The 19,614-nt window shown below is 41.8% G+C and overlaps 1 protein-coding gene and 1 long non-coding RNA gene across 2 annotated transcripts; one reads left to right on the forward strand and one right to left on the reverse strand.

The window, feature by feature from the left end:
- The first annotated feature begins 875 nt into the window (after nt 1–875).
- On the forward strand, nt 876–3,555 carry LOC311222795. The gene is made up of 4 exons (XR_014619380.1): nt 876–999; nt 1,231–1,300; nt 1,652–1,806; nt 3,399–3,555. It is a non-coding gene; the product is annotated as an uncharacterized lncRNA (long non-coding RNA).
- A 222-nt stretch (nt 3,556–3,777) lies between these two features.
- On the reverse strand, nt 3,778–8,239 carry LOC311223824 (uncharacterized protein; the record flags this gene model as incomplete). Its single annotated transcript, XM_084308589.1, has 8 exons — nt 8,117–8,239; nt 7,915–8,022; nt 7,150–7,219; nt 6,973–7,049; nt 5,487–5,667; nt 5,072–5,320; nt 4,832–4,942; nt 3,778–3,956 (listed from the first exon to the last, which is right to left on the reverse strand). The coding sequence occupies exons 1-8, from the start codon at nt 8,123–8,125 to the stop codon at nt 3,778–3,780; spliced, it is 984 nt and encodes a 327-aa protein (XP_084164715.1). The 5' UTR covers nt 8,126–8,239.
- Between the last annotated feature and the right edge of the window lie 11,375 nt (nt 8,240–19,614).

The raw sequence follows: 19,614 nt of genomic DNA on the forward strand, positions 1-19,614 counted from the left end.
TACATACGGTGGGGAGGAGACTGTCTACAGAATACAGATACACCTGTGTGATGTTGCTACGGAGTTAAGCTAATAAACGTATACTCACAACCACAGTAGGGGACTCACATATTGTACTGTGAAGTAACACGACAATGACAAACGTGTTGTTCTGTTTTTCTTTTTGACATCGTTGCGGCACACGGAACAAGTTGCCTAGCCAGTCTCTTCAAACGTCCTCTCCTCTCGAAACCTTTTGTTAGGTGGTCCCGTTGATCCTTTTCATCTGAGAAACCCGCGGTGGGTTCTCTTTTTAGTGGCCGGCTTACTCCTTCCATTTAACCGACGCTATTAAGCTAACGTTAGCTAATCGGTATATAGCAGCGAGCCGAGTGCAAGCAGCGTGGTGGCTGTGACGTTGGTAAACAAGCAGTTGACGCGTGAGGCTGCAAAAAAGGCGACTCGTAAAACCAAAACACACCGCAGTTTTTAATTATTTTACATGACTATTTTGTTACCCTGCCATGTGGCGGACAAACTTCTCAGACCTCGCAATTGTCACTCGCCCAATAGCCTGCAGCTGCAACCGCGGAGTGAGCAGCGTAATCCTGTCTCTCGAGTCGCTGAGTGATGATGACTGCTTGGCGCGATAGGGAAAAAAAGCCCTTTTCCATATTTGGCGCCTCTGATTGGCTCAATTTTGTTTCAATCTGTATGCATCTACAAATCATATTATACCAGGTAGCCAATTCCGTCAGACTGCGAATCAAATGGACGGATCTCCCCAATCAAATTGACGGAAATCCGTCTGGAGACGGAATGCTTTAATGCATGGATTTGAGTGACAGGGAGAGAGAGAGAGACCCCCACCTGTAGCTCCGCCCATACGCGTGCGAAAGTGAACTCGTAAACAAACATGGCGCACGCATATATTTTTGATCCGGAGAGTGACCCCGACTGCGACTCCGAGGAGGAGGAGGACGAGATTGAACGACGAGGGCTTCAAGTTGTTTCTGAGTGGTGGGTAATGTATACTGTCTAACAACAGTCAGTAACAGTAACGTTAGTTAGTAGTTATTTATGACGTTATAGCGAGGTATAACGTTAGTTTTCTTTGGGTAAATTAGGTAGCATGCCCAACGAAAAGAGAAGCATAATGTTATATATTGCATCCACGTCTTACAAGTACAGTAGGAATTGTGTTGAATCTGTTCACTTTACAGTATATGCACTTTCGTTTATGCACTGCAGGTGTGTCTGTGGCAACTGTGCTCGAATGCCTACCGCGGTGGAGAATCTTTGTTGCCTGGAAATACCTCAGGTATTGATTGATTGATTGATTGAAAACTTTAGATTGCAGAATGGGTACAGTACAGCTCAATTACATAAGGGGATGCAGACCAGAGAAAGACTTTCGTCTTGTTTACATCAGGGTCCCCCATTTTCAATTCATCATAACATAAATGACATACAGGTAGACAGTACTGTTGCATCTAGACATTCATGACATACCAGATCTACAAAATATACAGTACTGTTTATGAGTAACATAAACTGGCTAACAGTTACAGAAAACATGCATCTGGCTAATGTCACATTCTTTAGATTGACCTTGAAGGATGAGGACAGGGTTTAGGGTGAATAAATGGACTAACTGTGTTGTTTTATATAGGTCAGGAGAAGATGTGACCAAGCACCGGAACCCCCGTTGTGCATGGTAGACCACCCAGGTTTGGAACCGGTCTGCCTAAACCGATATTCGCTGCAAATGGCAAACAACATTTACAGGGCAGATTATGGGTGTCTGCCAATCCGGGGCGTAAACAAGTATGTATAATGTAATAACAGTACAGCTGTATAATGTATTTGAATACTGTGTTGTGCATGAAGGAATGTCACTGTGTTGTACAGCACAAAACACAATTTATTTTACATTATAATACCAGCGAATATTACTTGTACATCATACAATTGTGTAATTGTAAATGAACAAAGGCAGTTGTGCAAATAGTGACAATTCAAGTATATACGTTGGCTTCCATAAACACATACTAATACTGGGAGGAATAAATCCACTACTATAAGAGGAGTAAATAGCACTGACTTGCCAAACACTTTTAATTATTAAATGGGGTAGTGTTTACAGTGTTCACGAGAATAGTCCACATGAAGGACCCAGTGTTGTGGCTTCAAGACGCATTGCCCAGTTGCCTCTGAACTCTGAGACAAGCTCACAAATTCCAACAGCATCTTCCATACACCACTAGCTTAGCTAGCTATATACATTACTCTACATGCTAATGTTACAACAAGTAAAAATATCTAGTTAGCAAAATATTTACCACAAAATAGTACAAATGCTATTTACTAAGGTTAGGTCATTGAAAATCAGCCTATGACTATTTAGAAAGCTTTACATCGGTTAACTGAGAGCTTATGATAAGGTGATGGAGGTAGCCGTTGTGTAATGCACATAGGATGTACAGTTTACAGGACAGGGTGAATTGAAGTCCACATCATTTGCTCGTATAACAAAATGCAGTTGTTTCAATGTAGGGAGTAAATGAGCCGGGGCTTTCCCTAAACAATGATGTGGGGTGCAGAGCGCCACCATGTGTTTATATACACACACAGCTCAATAAATTAGAACAGTGTAAAAGTCTATATATTTTGCAGTAATTTGTGCAAAAGGAGCCCCACCCAAGTACTGAGTGAACATACTTTTCAGAAGGCCGACATTTCTATATTACATTTCTCTTCAAACTCTCAAGATATTGAATTTTGGGCTTTAAGCCATAATCATCCAAATTAAAACAAATAAAGGCTTGAAATATTTCACTTTGTATGTAATGAATCTATAACCGAGTTTTGCTCGAATTACTGAAATAAAATAACTTTTCCACGATATTCAAATTTATTGAATATATACCGTATATATAAAAATCTTGGGGTTAGACAGACACATCATTGGGCAATAGTGATTGAGCCCAAAGCATGCGTCTCAATTTCTTTTATAGACTTAGCTGGCACGGCCGGGTATCACCTTAATTCCACTGGGAATTCAAACAGACCTATATCAGTGGAATGCAAAATATCCCAACGCTGATAATAATAATAATACACTTTAGTTGTATAGCACCTTTCATACAAGGATTTGGACATTTACGGTGGCCAGTTTAGAATTGCAGCCTCCCGTAGGTGCTCTTTGAGAGCGGTTTTGAAGGTGGGTAGGGATTCACATTTTTTGTAATCTAGTGAAAGATTAAATCTCTATTCATTATGTACACGGACAGCTGCAGATCGCTTGATGACCAAAGGCATCTGGTTAAGTTTTCAGATGACACTGTCCTTGTATCCCTACTGCAGCGCTCCTTTTCATGGACCTTTTCATAAATAAAATACTTCTTTTTCTTCTTTAGTCGTTTCAGATATGTAGCTTATCGAAGCTTTGTCAGCTGGTGCTGGGGTTTTCTGGGCCGCCACGTGAGGGTCGTCATTCCCTCTTGTGTGGTCCTTCGCATCCATGCAGAATACCCAGACGAGGAGGGGGTATACACTGGCTTCAGACCGCCGCCCCTTGACTAAAGAAAATAAAAACATTAAAAAAAACTCTAAAACCTTTGTGTTACTACTGTATAATGAGTCTTGGTTGGTATGAGTGTGTATAATGAATATAAGTATGGGTTGGTAATAGTGTATACAGTACTCATTGTTTTATGGTTGAAATGTTCGAGATAAATAAAGAACATTACTGACTATGAGGGAGCAGGTTCATTGGACCAATAGCCTGGTCTGGCTTCAGACCGCCCCTTCATTAAAGCGTGACTCATATCCCGCAATGGCATCCTCCATCGAAGGCCTGTCAAAATGCGCAGACAGATGTTCAGGGATGGGAATCTCAAGCACCTGCTCCATGTAACGCTCCGGTTCAAGGATGACGCTGTCAAACAAGAGCTCCATGAGCTCGTTCACATAGTCTGTAAATAAAAAATGCCATGTCATGTTATAAATGTTATTTAAATGTATTTGTATTCTTATAACTTTATTGTTATCGTTGCTGTTCAACTGTAAGTGCAGTTTTAGTCTTTCAATAATATAGTTTATGCAGAAAATGACAATCAAATGGGAAATAAGATAAACTAATAAGATGAAAATAAATATGCAGTGCCTTTATAACCCTATACGCTCTATACAAGCCCACTTTATCATATATAAATATCATATTGATAAGCCTTGTGTACTTGGCTTTATACAATTAGTCAAATGTGTATAAATACCAGTACTTGGCCATTTAAAAGGGAAGAGGGATATGGCCTGTTGAGAAATGTTACCCCCAATAGCCAGTGCCTCTGTTTTGTCTGTTAATTTTATATCCAGAGTAATAACCAAATGTTTTAATTTGACTCATACGGCATGGAATCGACCTCGAAATAGAAATGTTAATTAAAAGGAAAAATCTAAACCCAAGTGCCCAAGAATAAGTTAACATTCCAAGAAATTGCATGTTTTACTCACTGAATGTTGCTGCAGCCCTTATGGGTTTCAGAGTGTAGCCCCCCTTCTTTGCCTTGGGAAAATGTAACTTGAAGGCAGGCTCTCCAGTGGAACTTGTAGCTTGTGGGCGTTTGGCATTTTCATTGAAATGCATTGCAGATAGGTAGAGTCTGAAAGAACAAAAATATATATAAGCAATATATTTTTAATAGATCTAGTAGGTAATCTATTTTCTACATAATGAGTGATTACACATCAGGTGTTCATAATTAGTCATCTGTACACAATCTAAATTACCTGCAAAGCATTCCTAGAAATGGAAACACAACGTTCTTTGGTGCGAACCGTAAGATGACACTGTGATAAGACTCCAATGGAGACGTTTGGTGGTGTGGACTGAGTTTAGCGACATCCTTCAGGATTCTCTTGTTTAGAAGCACTTTTTCAAGTCTGAAGGCAGCCTTTGATTCTAAAGGTAAAAAGAAATTGCATTCAGAAAAAAATATGTTAAATATATACTCATCATGAAAGATGGACAGACATACATAGGTCTTTTGACAATATCAACTTCTGACACATAACCATAGTGTGTACATACGAGGCTTCAACCACTTGCTCTTATCTCTTGAGAGATGGTCCGCATGAAGACACTTTTTAAACAGTGGGTCTTTATGTGTATGGACATCATGCATGTGGTTGAACAGTGACGTCCACTTTGCCACTTTCTCAGGGCCTGTCTGCGATGAAGATGCAGTCCAGTAGAGGTGGTTTGTTATGGCTTGCCTCCACTTCTTCACCACCAGACAGTCCTTGTCCTTGGCCACTTGGTCCACCTTCTTAGACAACCCTTGTAATAGGATTTTGCAGAACATAAGTCATCATCCAGTCTATTACATAATTGATTTACTTACCAAGCTATACATTGTTTACACAGCTTAATTTTAGACCTTTGATATCATGCATATTTAAACAGAACAGGATAACAACAGCATAAGAGATTGAATGTGTCATACCCTTTGCTAGATGCCAGACATCATAGAAGTGATTGATGCCCTGATCTCTCAGGAACTTCTGAATCTGGGGGTGACGGTCTGTGACAATGCAATCCAATGTCACACCACTGTCCTTCAGAAGAGCTAGGCTTCGCTGCAATCCTTCTTTTTCCATATGGTAACTGCCACCAACCTCATTGCTCTGTTGAACAGAACAGAGGCAGAACAGTATTTTTTTTTTTTTCTAGATTTTTTTTTTGTATTTTTTATTTTTTTTTAAACAGACATATAAACAAACATGACAACACACGATAAGATATACAAGCATTAAGGCGGCTAGGTGGTGTAGTGGGCAAGGCACTCGCCACCAGTGTGGAGACGCTAGGATTCGCGTGTTCGAATCCAGCTCTCCACATTGTTTTCAGTTTAGCTGGTCGTCCGCAGTAATACACATTGGCCGTATTACGGGGAGGGAAAACTGAAGGGTGGGGATCGAACGTTGTGAACAAGCGACTCCTACAAGTCGGTTGGTGTGCCTGCGCAGTAGAATCAGGAAGTGTCTGGGGCAGCGTGAGCCTCCCACGCGTTACTCCTCGACACTGATCGAGCTGCGCAGGTGAAAAGATGCGACTGCTGTTACCTCAAGTACCGGAGGGGACTTGTGCTATGTATGACTTAGTCCACATTGCAGCCGGCTTGTGGGAGGCAAGAAACAGCGTTCGTGACAGGGGAGGGTTGAATTGGATGATACGAAATTGGGATGGGAGAAAATATAGAAAAATGGGAGAAAAAGTGGATCAAAAAAAAAATATATATACAAGCATTAATTCACAGTGCATATCCAATGAAATTACCATTTAGTCATGTCTTATACAGGATATACCCCTAATACCCGTTATGTGATTATGCCATTTATATAATAATAATAATAATTTAGGATCGCATTGCTTAATTGGTAATTTGGTGTATACTATGCCCTTCAGCCTATGTGGAGCTACTATATTTTCTTCTAAATTTCTCCTTGGATACTAATGCTTGGGGATCAAACCATGTTGTTAGTGGTCTTAAAGTGTACGCCTTAAAGTAGTGGTAGAAATCTGGAAATGCCATACCTCCGTCTGCTTTGTTTCTCTGTGCGGTGGATCTTTTTATACGTGGTGGTTTGTTATTCCAAATAAATTTGTATGTGGAGGAGTGTAATTCTTTCCAGTAACCGTTTGGAGGGGGTAACGGTAGAACAGTATTTATGTTTGGACACTAGGGGGCACACCAGCTCTATTATAAGAGGCTCTGTATTCAGAGCTAGTACATGCACCTGCGAGGATTCACTCTCAAACCTGGAACTGCTTATCTGCAACAAACAATTGACAACTGCTCTGTTCAACTTCATCATCATTCATCTTTTCCTTTGGACAATAAAACCCTGCAAACTACATCGGCTGCATCTTGGACATTCAAGTCATTCAATGAGACAAGCGGCCACTACAAGTAGTATACCGGTATTCACCTGCACTAGCTGGATGTCTATGACAGTGTTGGAGTCTAGTTCCATGACGGAGTAGCTGCCGTACTTTGCGCAGTGGCCTGTGGACATACAGGAGTAGAATAACAATTTCATCAATGTAGTGCAATACTCTGAATTAAATCATAAAGTAGAAATCTGACATTGGGAAATGCTTCTAACCTGGGGAGTCTGCACGCATGTCGCCGCCAACGATGACCTTATTCTTCTGGCTCAAAGTTGCAAGAGTCACCTGAATGAATGAATGAAAACTTTATTAACAGATTGCAGAATGGGTACAATACAGTACGGCTCAATACACAATATCGCCATACTACTACTGTTACAAAGGGTCAGATTAAACCGAATATATATATTTATTGCTTGAGATCCCTTGTATAATATTTGTATATCGTTTGATATCCCTTGTATATTATTTATATACACGGAATATCCCTTTACCTGGGTACAAACCAGACCATAATACTCGCTCTCCTATTGGACAGCGACCCCTAGGCGCCAACGACCATACACCCAATGGCAAGTTCAAAGGCAACGCTAAAGTGTCAGAGTTTAACGCAGTACCGTTGAGTTCGCCTTATTCTAATGTGAAGTAATAGTCTATCATTTATAGTGTATCGTGCGGCTACCGTTCTTCAGTGACCAGCATTACCACCGGTTCGTCGTGTATATAGCTAGTGCACTTATCCAGGCTGGGCGGCCTAAACTCGTGCCCCCACCCGAGGAGTCCTAGACGAGAACCGTTGGATATGTACACTGGAGAACCTACACCGGCGACTGCAGAACCTTTTCTGGTTGGATTATATTGCTTCACAGGCTGCCGACATGTCATTTGCATAAATTAGGAAGAGTAGCGGTCCTAGTATGCTTCCTTGTGGAAACCACACAGCTCACTGTGAGGGGGGGGGGGGGTAGAGTACCGTTTACCTCCTGTTGTGTCTTCCATTTGTTAATAATGGCAGGTTCCAAGTACATCCTGGCGTGTCTCCGAAACGCGCTGTACTTCATCGTCTTGACGCGGAATGCATTGAGAACCTAATATTTTTTAAGACAAGAAAATAATAAATTAATAACGCTAAACACAAACAAAATGGAAACATAATGGATACATGACTTATGCAATCAATACCTTCTCCATTTGGTTGAAAGATGCCCCTGTGAAGTAGACAGCAGCAGAAAGTTGTAGGTTCCCTGCAGGTGTGGTTCCAATCAATGGCTGACTCGCCCACTTTCTGCTAAACTGGCAATGGGGGCACCGTTGATTGACAGCCAAGAAGGTTCCTCGCGTTGTCTTCTGGACATCACATGCAGCACTGCACACCGGACACTTTTGGAATAACTGGAGGAGACAGTCTTCGTATACGATGTATTTAGGTACATTGTATATGGGTGGTGAGGCTTGCCTGCTCAAGGGATATGAGCGTAAGAATAAAGAAAAAAGAAACACAATGACGTAAATAAATGACGTCATCTACATCAGAACTGGCACATTACTATTAGAACAGCATTACTATTTACTGGCTAAGAACTTACGCTAGAATCGAGGACTCGGTCGTCGCTGAGTCAGGGGTGTAGGTGGAGTCATGAGGCTCTTGGTCCTCAAAGGGGGAGCTGAAGAACACATCATCATCATCCAAATCCAGCCGTGGTCGTTTACCGGATCGAAAGGTCTTCACTGGTGTTGAGGTGGAGGGAGCAGGTTCATTGAACCAGCAGCCTGGGGTTCCAACTCCAACCTCTACAGACGCCACTTTTGCCTGAACAGCTATTTAGAAAACATACAGTAGTTTAGTCAAAGAAGGCAGACTTTCGTTCAATGTGTACAGATTGCTAGGCATTCACAAGTCTTATGGCCTGTTCAGTTTGTCTGTGGATGATATTACAGTAGATAGATTTATATCTAACCAGACAGAAGAGGAGAGAAGAGCAAACATAGAAAAGGAGGTACACAGCGACTTTTATTTCCAAAACGGCACGGAGCATAAGCACCTGGCCGTGGGGACAGCGACCGTTCACGCAACATTAACGGCCAATCCTGAAAGAAAGAACAGACCCCCGAATGGCAGAATGGACCGAAAGACCTTTTTGTCCCTTATCCTGCTACTCTCGGGAGACATTCATCTAAACCCAGGCCCGGTCTTGACCAGAACTCAGGCGAGAAGACTTGGTCTGGCAGCGCAAGAAGCGAGGGACGTTACCATCGCGACCAACGTCAACAACTCAACCTGTGGCTACATCCACTGCGCGGACGGCAACTCTTCCCAAATGACGCCGCAGCAGACGAGCACACGTGAGGCAGAGACGAGAGGAGGTGAACCGAGGGTCGAAACCATGACGACCATCCCGACGCGGGATTTAAACATCTCAACGCCCGATAGCCGGCTAGCCAGCGGAGCTAACGGCGAAAACATCCAGGAACAAAGGACTCTGGACCGAGTCCTTTGTTGTACCAGCACGGCGCGGGTCCCGACCCCCCCCTCCCCCCTTCCCACCCACGACAACAAAGCCCCCCCAACCGGCAACCCCACGGACAAATCGCCTGATAAATTAGCCAACCTAGCCAGGCTGGCTATGTTTACCAGCCCAGGAGAACAAAGGGTTGCCGCCAGAAAAGACAGGACAAAGGATCCCCCCTCACCACACACCAGCACACAGACCTCACGGAGACAACAACAAAGCCCCCCCCCCCCTCCCCCACAGCAGCACCAGAAAACAATTACCTGGAACTTGAAGACATCAATAACACAGCTAATAAAAACGGACTACACATCTTTCACCTTAATGTGAACAGCATTAAGCATAAGCTGGACGAAATAAGAAACCTGTTTATGAGCGGTAAGGTAGACTTAATATGCTTTACTGAAACTAAACTTGATCCATCTGTAACAGACCCTGAAATAGAAATAGAGAACTATACTATAGTCCGTAATGACAGAAACCAGTATGGAGGTGGTGTTTGTATGTACATACATAAGGACACCAAATTCATTACCCGTACTGACCTTCATCATGAGACAATTGAAACCGTATGGGTGGAAATTTTATTTGAAAGGGCAAAATCTGTTCTAGTCGGCACAATATACAGACCGCCAGATCAAACTGGCTTTTATGATACTCTGGATGTGTGCTTAGCTGGAGCTGAGGATGCGGAAAAAATTCTTATTGGGGATTGGAACACGGATATGCAACAAAAAGATGCACCCGTCTTCAAATCCTTCAATAGGTTTTGTGATCTGCACGGCCTCAGCCAACTAATCACCCAACCCACAAGGATATGTGAATCAACTCAGACTACCATTGACCTCATACTGACCTCTGACAAGTCCAAGATCTCCAATAAAGGGGTTATAGCATGCGGGTTAAGTGATCATTATATGATATTCTGTACCCGCAAAAAGCTAAAACTAAAGGCTGGCTGTCACAAAACAGTCACATCTAGAGACCTCAAAACCTACTCTAGCGAGGCCTTTAACCTTGAACTGGAGAGTCTGGACTGGTCAGATGAACTCAATGGTACACTGGTTGAAGAAACTTGGCTTGGCTTCAAAACCAAATTTTCATCAATACTAAACAACATGGCCCCCCTAAGAACCACCAGGGTAAAAAATCGCGCTGAGCCATGGATGCACACTGAAATACTGACCGCTATGAAAGCCAGAGACAAAAAATGCTCTGAGTTTCGTAAAAGTCAGTCAAAGCTTACCAAAAGCACGAGCAGTGAACTCCAAGACCACGTGACTGAACTCAAACTAGAAAGAAACAGACTAAGAAATGACGTAAACTCCATGATCAAAACTGCTAAAAAAAATTTCATCAATGACAAAACCGAGGGAAACAAAAATAAACCACGTGAACTTTGGAAATTACTCAACAATCAACTAGGCTGCAGTAAAAAACTCAAAACCAGGTTCTCAAACATAAACATAAAGACGGACAACACGCTCATCACAGACAAGCTGGATGTAGCCAATTACTTAAACACTTTCTTCACAAACATAGCCACAACACTGGTAAACAAACTACCCTCCCACTCAGGGCAGTATGGGGTAGAACACATAGTAGCATACTACAAGAACCTAGGCGTCCACAAAGACGACTTCAAACTGGAAATAGTAACTACAGATGAGGTACTCAAAAAACTGAGCGCCCTCCAACCAAACAAGGCCACTGGCCATGACAACATCCCCTCCAAATTCCTCAGAGACTCAGCAGCAGCCATCACCCCAGTCATCACACACATAATAAACCTCTCCATAAAACAGGGACACGTCCCCAAGGACTTCAAAATTGCGAGAGTAACACCCCTGCACAAAAAGGGCAGCAAATTAGACCCGGGTAACTACCGCCCTGTTTCTATCCTTACATCCATCTCGAAAGTCATGGAAAAAATAGTATACGAACAGATCGAAAAGTATCTCGCGGAAAAAAATCTAATCTACGAATTCCAATCTGGCTTCAGAACATCCCACTCCACTGACACATGCCTTCTCTACTTGAACGACCACATCAAACAAGAGGTGGACGCGGGCAAATACTGCGGCATGGTCATGCTGGACCTACAAAAGGCCTTCGACACTGTCAATCACACCATTCTGATTGACAAGCTAAAAGCAATTGGTTTTGATAGTTTATCAGTGAGCTGGATACAATCCTACCTGGAGGGGAGGGAACAGATGGTGGAAGTAAATGGTACACTATCCCCCCCCCTCACAGTGAGCTGTGGTGTTCCACAAGGAAGCATACTAGGACCGCTACTATTCCTAATTTATGCAAATGACATGTCGTCAGCTTGTGACTGCAACTTGTTCCTGTTTGCGGACGACTCAGCCCTGCTGGTCTCTGACAAGAACAAGTTACAGGTTGAAAAAGCCCTCAGCTCGGAACTAGGCAAAATCTGTATGGCTCGCCGACAACAAACTATCATTACACATGGGCAAAACAGAGTCCATTCTCTTCGGTTCAAATAACAAACTCAGCAAGACCGACGGCTTCTCGGTTACAGTGGGTGACAATATTATCACAAGGAAAGATGAAATTACCTACCTGGGTTCCATCCTAGAGGCTAATCTTTCCTGTGACAAAATGGCATCCAATGTAATAAAAAAAGTCAACCAACGAACGCGATTCTTGTACCGGATCTCCTCTCTGGTAAACAAGAATACCCTGAAGACTCTAGCAGGAGCACTCATTCAAGGGTATTACGACTATGCTTGCACCTCATGGTACCAAAGCACCTCAAAGGCACTAAAAAACAAATTACAAACATCTCAAAACAAGCTAGTCAGACTACTACTTGACCTGACTCCTAGAACCCACCTCACCCCTGCCCACTTTGACAACCTAGGATGGCTTAGAGTAGACGACAGAGTACAGCAACTTGCAATGGGCCTGGTCTACAAGATACACTACGCGACCAAGGTACCCATGTACATGTCAAAATACTTCCCAAAGGTCAGTGAATACCACGATCACAACACCAGAGGGAGCTCCACAAATCATGTAAAACCCAGATTCGGCTCAAACAAGGGACTAAACACGTTTCGCAATTATGCCACATCAATGTGGAACGCCCTGCCTAAAGCTGTAAAGGAATGTGAATCACTACCCACCTTCAAAAACACTCTCAAAAAACACCTACGTGACACTGCAATGCGAAACTGGCCCCTACAAATGTCCTAACCGAGTTGTACAGTAAATGACCAAGTAAGGCTTTGTCAATATTCCAATGTACAGTGTAAAATGTGTGTGTGTCCCCTTCCCAACCCCCCCCCACCTCCAATGTACAGCCCTCACCCAACCCACCCAACCCCACCCCACCCAACCAACCTCCTCCAATGTACAGTTTCTATGCCAAATGTATATACACTCCTTTTCTGGACACTTTTGTATCACAAACAGTACTGTATTTGCAAATCTGATATGTCATAAATGTATAGATGTAGCAGTACTGTCTATCTGTATGTCATGTATGTCATATATGTTATGATGAATTGAAAATGGGGGACCCTGATGGAAACAAGACGAAAGTCTTTCTCTGGTCTGCATCCCCTTAACAATTGTATGTATTGAGCTGTACTGTACTGTACCCATTCTGCAATCTGTTAATAAACTTTTCAATCAATCAATCAATCAATCTAAAGGCTATTATAGCTACCAAAACTACATGTGTGCATTACATGTGCAATAGCTACAGAATTGATATTCTAAGCAACACATCACAGCACTAACTGGAATACATAATTTGCTAATTGATCAGAAATGTTACAAACCTTGACTTTTGACATGCGTCTGTAAAGTTCTTATAGAGAGCTGAGTGCCAATAGATATTCTATTTGGGGGGTCGGTCTGGCAACAGATGTCCCGGGAGCGTGTTGCGTCCCGCGTAGCTGGGCGCTGCAAAGGCCTGCTTACATTTACATTGCCCTAAGGATAAAAACAATTACATATATAATACAATACAATGCATAATCTGTCTGTAACATATTTTGATTCACTACTTGGAATAAAACCATTGAAGGTAGGGTAAGAATAGTGCAGGTAAAGTTTAGATATTGAATATAGTCAGGCCCGACTGGATTATCTGATCATTTATTTCACAATTAGGATGGAATACCTTACACTCCGTCTACCACACACACAGCGTGTACTAACGTTAGATTTCCTTGGCGCAATAAACAGCTGAGATAAACCTAGCTATTCCCCCCCAAACACACACAAGGAACACAATCATTCATTCGCAATACACACAACTAGGTCTACATATATATAATGAAGCACAGAGCTAAAATAACGTTAGCTAAGCTAGCAACAATTATTTAGTTAGCTGACTAATTACATTTGTACTTACGGATTCGTTCGGGTCCCGAATACACGGTACAGCACCCTTCTTTAGTGTAATCCTGAAACTCATCCCAGCATCATAAAGTCCTTTGTTATCAATGTCATCCTCGCAAAAATGTGCGGTACAGACGCGACTACGATGAGTTGGAAAACCATTCGGCGGGTCGCCGAAAATAAACTTTGTCCATTGATGACGGGTCACGCTATCGTCAGGGAATAAATGCAAGGTCACATTCGTTGCACGGCAGCTAGGAACAGCACAACGTAGCCCCGATCTGTTCATAACGATAATCCAATGCTAAGTAACTCACTTCAATTCAATTTGCTTGCGGTTGCGTCCTGCAATAGATACTGTTCAACTGTGTTTACCTGCGCTGGCTCGTGGCTGCCTGGCAGATAGAGGGGGGCGGGTGTTATTATGCAAATTCACCATGTGACGTCCCATATAGGCAAATTTTCAGATGACTCACTTGAGGGAGGGACATTATTGTGAGGGGAGAATTGGAAGAATGCGCCAAATCGAGAATTAGAGACATAGATTCTATTACTATAAGTCCACATAGCTATAAAATAACCCGAAACACTGGAAAAGGTCATTTATAAGATAGTTCCCCTTTAAGACCATTGCTGCAATTCTGCCTGGACAGCTCAAAATATTAATAAAGACCGTTCGTTAACCACTGTCTGTTTGGCGCGTTGCTGTATCATTATCATAACCATGCTGGAATATGGATTGGCTACCGGGTATAATATGATGTGTGTAGAGGCATATGATACAATCTATTTTGTTGTCGGTATTAGGCAGCCTATATGAATTACATATAATAGCAGCCAACCCATAGCCTACATTATGCAACAGTAACTTGCGCATATATAATAGCACATGACACAGCCCTGCGAACCCTGCACAATAAACAAACTTGATCATTAATCTAGCTGTTGTATCTTTACGCTTATGAAAACATTAAATAATATGTATAGGCTATAGGCCGTCGCTTTGCATTCATTCTCAAATGGCATTTAATGGCTATCCGACTCCTCGCCATATCCTCGCGGACGGACCAGTATACATTATATCATATCATATTCATATCATAGTTTACTCTATCAGCCCACCCAGCATGTAATACGTTCTTTGTTAGAACTCAACTCGTTATTATTTTGCGCATAGATTGCAGAAATACGGGAACGTTTTGATTTAGGCTTTGACATTGTAAAACTAAATAAGTGAAATTCTGTCATGATATCACCCACACGATAATGCTCTGTGTCCAGAGCATGTATGCTTTTCATTCATTTAAGACACATTTATTGCAAGGGTTTTGTAATACACATACACCCTCTGTTCTCATTGCAATGCATTTTTTATTCTTTCTTATACAGTAGAAAGGGGAAAGAACACTATATCGTGGGTGTTCATATGACTTGTATTCTGCTTACAGCTTCGAAATTCCACTTGTTTCATTTAACGTAAAGCCTTTTAAATATAATCAAAACGTTCCCGTGTTTCTGCGGTCTGTGCGCAAAATAATAACGAGTTGAGTTACGCGGAGCGCAGTCAGTCAGTACACCCCGTATATTCCGATAACGCTATAAACCATGCTGCATTCATTCGGAGAGAAAGACCTATTATTCCAAATGCTATTTATAGGGTTTTGACCATAATTACACTACTGTTGCTATTTTACAATGAACTATAATGAATTACGGTTCATACAGAACATGCCAGTGTTGAAACTAATGCACAGAAGCTTATTTCCGTGTTGTAATAATATATTCTACCAACGGGCGCCAGCTACGCATGCTCCGAGCTGTGCGTAGATATACGCACAAAGTCAAGCACAATTTCAAATTGATAAGTCCCACACTTTGCTTAGAAATGATCGTACACAGGGGTTACGCACATATCTGTGCGTACACAACATTGATAAATGAGGGCCCTGAACTCTGCCGGTGTCTGTGAGGTTAAAATACCTGACCAGTGGACCATCCTAAAAACAAAAACTATACCAAGAGGGAAATGTGGTAAACCTGTCCTGGTCTGAAGTGAATAGGCTCCACAAAGACCTATGCCCTGATGTGCTCCATCTGATGGACCTGGTCCTGTCCATCCCAGCATCCACAGCTCTGCCTGTGAACGAGGCTTCAGTGCCATGAAGCAGGTGAAGACTTGCACACTGCACACGTTACCATTAAGCTCTCTGTGAGTGCCAAGAAAATATGCGTTCACTCACTGCCATTTCCCCCCTGTTTTTGTTGTTGTTTGTATTTAGGTTAAGTCTGAGTGGAGGTCCAAGCTGACCCCTGCCTCCCTATCAGATCTCCTCACAGTACAGCTGACCTCGGAAGACATCAAGGCGTTCGACCCCAACCCCGCTATTGACCTGTGGTGCACAGATGGAGTGCGTATCAGAAGGCCAGGCTCCATGGCGGACCGTGTTGAGGAACTGTCTGAGGAAGAGGACTATGAACTAAATTAGGGCTGGCCGCCAGAACAATTAGAATATTCGTTCCGTTCCGTTGGTATTCTATTACTATTATTATTCCATACAAGGCTGGATGCATTACAGACTCCGCTAACATCCCTTGTAGGTGGCAAGTATGGATTTGTTTATCTTGTCTGAAGTTGTTTTAATATGTTCTTTTGCTTCCATATTGTAAATAAATTCGCAATAAATTATTTGCATTTAAAACTATTAACGCTGACTCATTCCTTCAGTCCACTAAAAATTATGCTAATATTCCTTATGTTGTTTATGATATTAATTGAAAATAGCATATGAGAGTATTATATAGTAATAATAACACATGGCGATATACTAAAAAGCTATTTATAATTTTTGGCTGGTAAAAAATCTGCCTGGCTGGTAGTTTTTTAAATCTACCAGCCAAATGGCTGGTAAGTCAAAAAGTTAAGTTTGTTCCCTGCATGTGGCGTTTCTGAACCCTCTGCTTGACTCCTTCTCTTATGGTCACTGCATCCTTCATTCAAGGGGCCTGTCTTGAAATGTCGTCCCTGGAATAATACTCATTTACTTTCTGTTTGGTTTCATTTGGGGTTTCTGTGTTTTTTGGGGTGGGATTCTTGTCACGACACTCTGCAAAACAATAACAAATACACATGTAGGCTGAGCAGACACGAGGGGGAGATGGCTGACAGCAGCCGATTAGCAGTAGGCTAACGTGGACACTGCTCTGCCTAGACCAACAATGTGTGAAAAAGTTGTGTCTGGAAATATGTTGGATTTTAATCAAACAAGGAGTCATAAAATACTTCTGATTTAAATCAAACAAAGGGGTCATAATCGGACTTAACACACATTTTTGATAGTGTTTTTTGTCTATTTCAGACGTGTAACATCCATAACGCAAAAATGTAACATCCATAACGGCACTTTTTTGTGATTCATTCCTTGAGAGGAAATGCCAGGTTTTCCTGAATGTGCTTTTTGGGTACCTCAAACCCTTCCCTACAAAGTGATAGTAAACATGTTATTCTTTGAAAAGGATATTCACAGAGCTTTCATCATGTGTTCAGTGAGTCCGAAAAGCTTGTCAATTTCCGTAACATCCATAACGCTGTGTATTTTGTCACCTATCTCAAAATCCAAAAGGTCAAAATATTTCTTACTGCAGGCTCATCTTTATCTCAATAAATGTAACTAAAATGTGTAAATTATACTTCAAACAAATGGGTCATAATCGGACTTAACACACATTCGCAATGTAACATCCGTCACTTGCAATGTAACATCCATAACGGTAACATCCATAACACTTGTAAAGAATACAAAAAATAAGACCAGAATGACTAATTGTTGCTAATATGTCATCTTTATAAAAGTTAGCTTTGCTTAGGAAGTTTGGTTGACATTGCATTCCAGATGCATGTTTTATGACAACTTTTCCTGGAAAACGTTATGGATGTTACATTCGCTGTCCCATAAAGGGGCATTATAATAACAGCATGCTTCACCTGCCAATGGAAAGACAAAGTACATAATTGATTCACATATTGATACAACAGCCCTTCATGACCAAAGGTGAGGTTAGAAAAATATCTGTTGATTTTTTTTGCCATTCTGGCCATTCAGAAAGTCATACAATTAGGTTAATCGAAAATAAATTTTTACATCATTGTGTCTCCTCCTGTAGTGTGAAAAAAACATGCATTCTCATAAATATTACGATCAAATCTATTTTGTACTTCAAAATATAGACCTTGATGATACATTTGAAATTGGTTTGGTTATGATCATGTTATTTAAATTTTTTCATGGTGAGGTTGACATTTGCATGGAATTGCCCCAAAGTGAAAAGTGTTGGCTCTGCGCTAGAGGACGCTCGTCCCATCTCAGTTTATGGTTGTTTACACACACCTGCAACTGTCACCGAGCCTTTTAACGGTTTCATCTATATACCTTGTGGTTGTTTGTGTTTTAATTATTTATTTGCAATACCTCTGTGATGTATGTATCATGTCTCTCTATTTATTTTATTAACACATTTGGTCTCCTTTCCCTGTTACTCTTCGAGAGGTCCTTTTGTCCTCTCACCAGGCCTTCATTGTAAATAAGAATTTGTTCTTAACCTACCTGGTTAAATAAAATAAAAATATCAGTTTATGGAATTTGTTACCGGCCTCAGATTTAGGGGAATCTTGAGTCGGTACAAGTGATACACAGGCAAGAGTGCGCTGTGTATCTGTGAATGATGGAGAGATAAGACGTTATTTATTGATTGATTGAATTGAATTGATTGATTGAAAACTTTATTTAACAGATTGCAGAATGGGTACAATACAGTACAGCTCAATACACACAATTGTTAAGGGGATGCAGACCAGAGAAAGACTTTCATCTTGTTTACATCAGGGTCCCCCATTTTCAATTCATCATAACATATATGACATGCGAGACTAAATTAAGAGAGAGGAGAGGACGCAGGCGTTTGTTGTTCGCCGCTTCTCCGTCTGATTTGACATCTTATTTATATACAAAGCCAACTTTTTAGATTAATAAATTTGAGAACTTTTATATTGTTTATATATGTTTTAACGTTTTGTGATTTTTACTCGGATCTCTATACGGATACATTTTTGTTTACTGTTTTTTCGACGGCTGTTATCAACTACACGGGCCCATTGTCCTCCTGCTGTCGCTATCATTTGAATCCTATTCAACATCCACTGAGATACTTCTCCAAGTTCCACCTCCTTCCTCGATGCCATGGATCATCGCTCAGTGGATCCAGCCCAGGGCTAATTCAACAAATAGCTCCCGGCTAACAACAACAGCTAAGTCCAGTGTTGTTTGATATGACGATCGTCTGGCTGTAGATACATGGCTAAACGTGGTGGTAGTCTACACCCTACACCAAGCTAAACGTCAGATTGTTTCAAAGTGTCTTACCTTGGGATTGTTGCACGGTTTTCGACTGATCTGACGGCTGTCAGAGCTTCCTCCTGCTTCGCCCAAACTCCGTTGCTACCGAGCACCAGCTGACTGCCGTTAGCATTTAGCATTCGGCTAACTGTTTCGGCGCCGGTATGCTGAAATACGCCATCCCGCAACTCCTGAGTCTCAACAACTACAACTTCCCAACGCTCGCCACAACAATAAAACAATTTGGACTTCTTCGCCGGCCTCGTTACATCCACAGAAGCACACAGAGGAAGGTTGTTTACTCCCAGCATGAACATGCAGCTATTCCAGTTCTGCCGGTCGCCGTGTCGCAGATCTGACGCGTCATCGGAGCTCTGTGAAACCCCGCGAGACCTCTGCATGT

This window comes from Notolepis coatsorum (genome assembly GCF_963971535.1).
Source record: "Notolepis coatsorum genome assembly, chromosome: 2".
Taxonomy (NCBI): Eukaryota; Metazoa; Chordata; class Actinopteri; order Aulopiformes; family Paralepididae; genus Notolepis; species Notolepis coatsorum.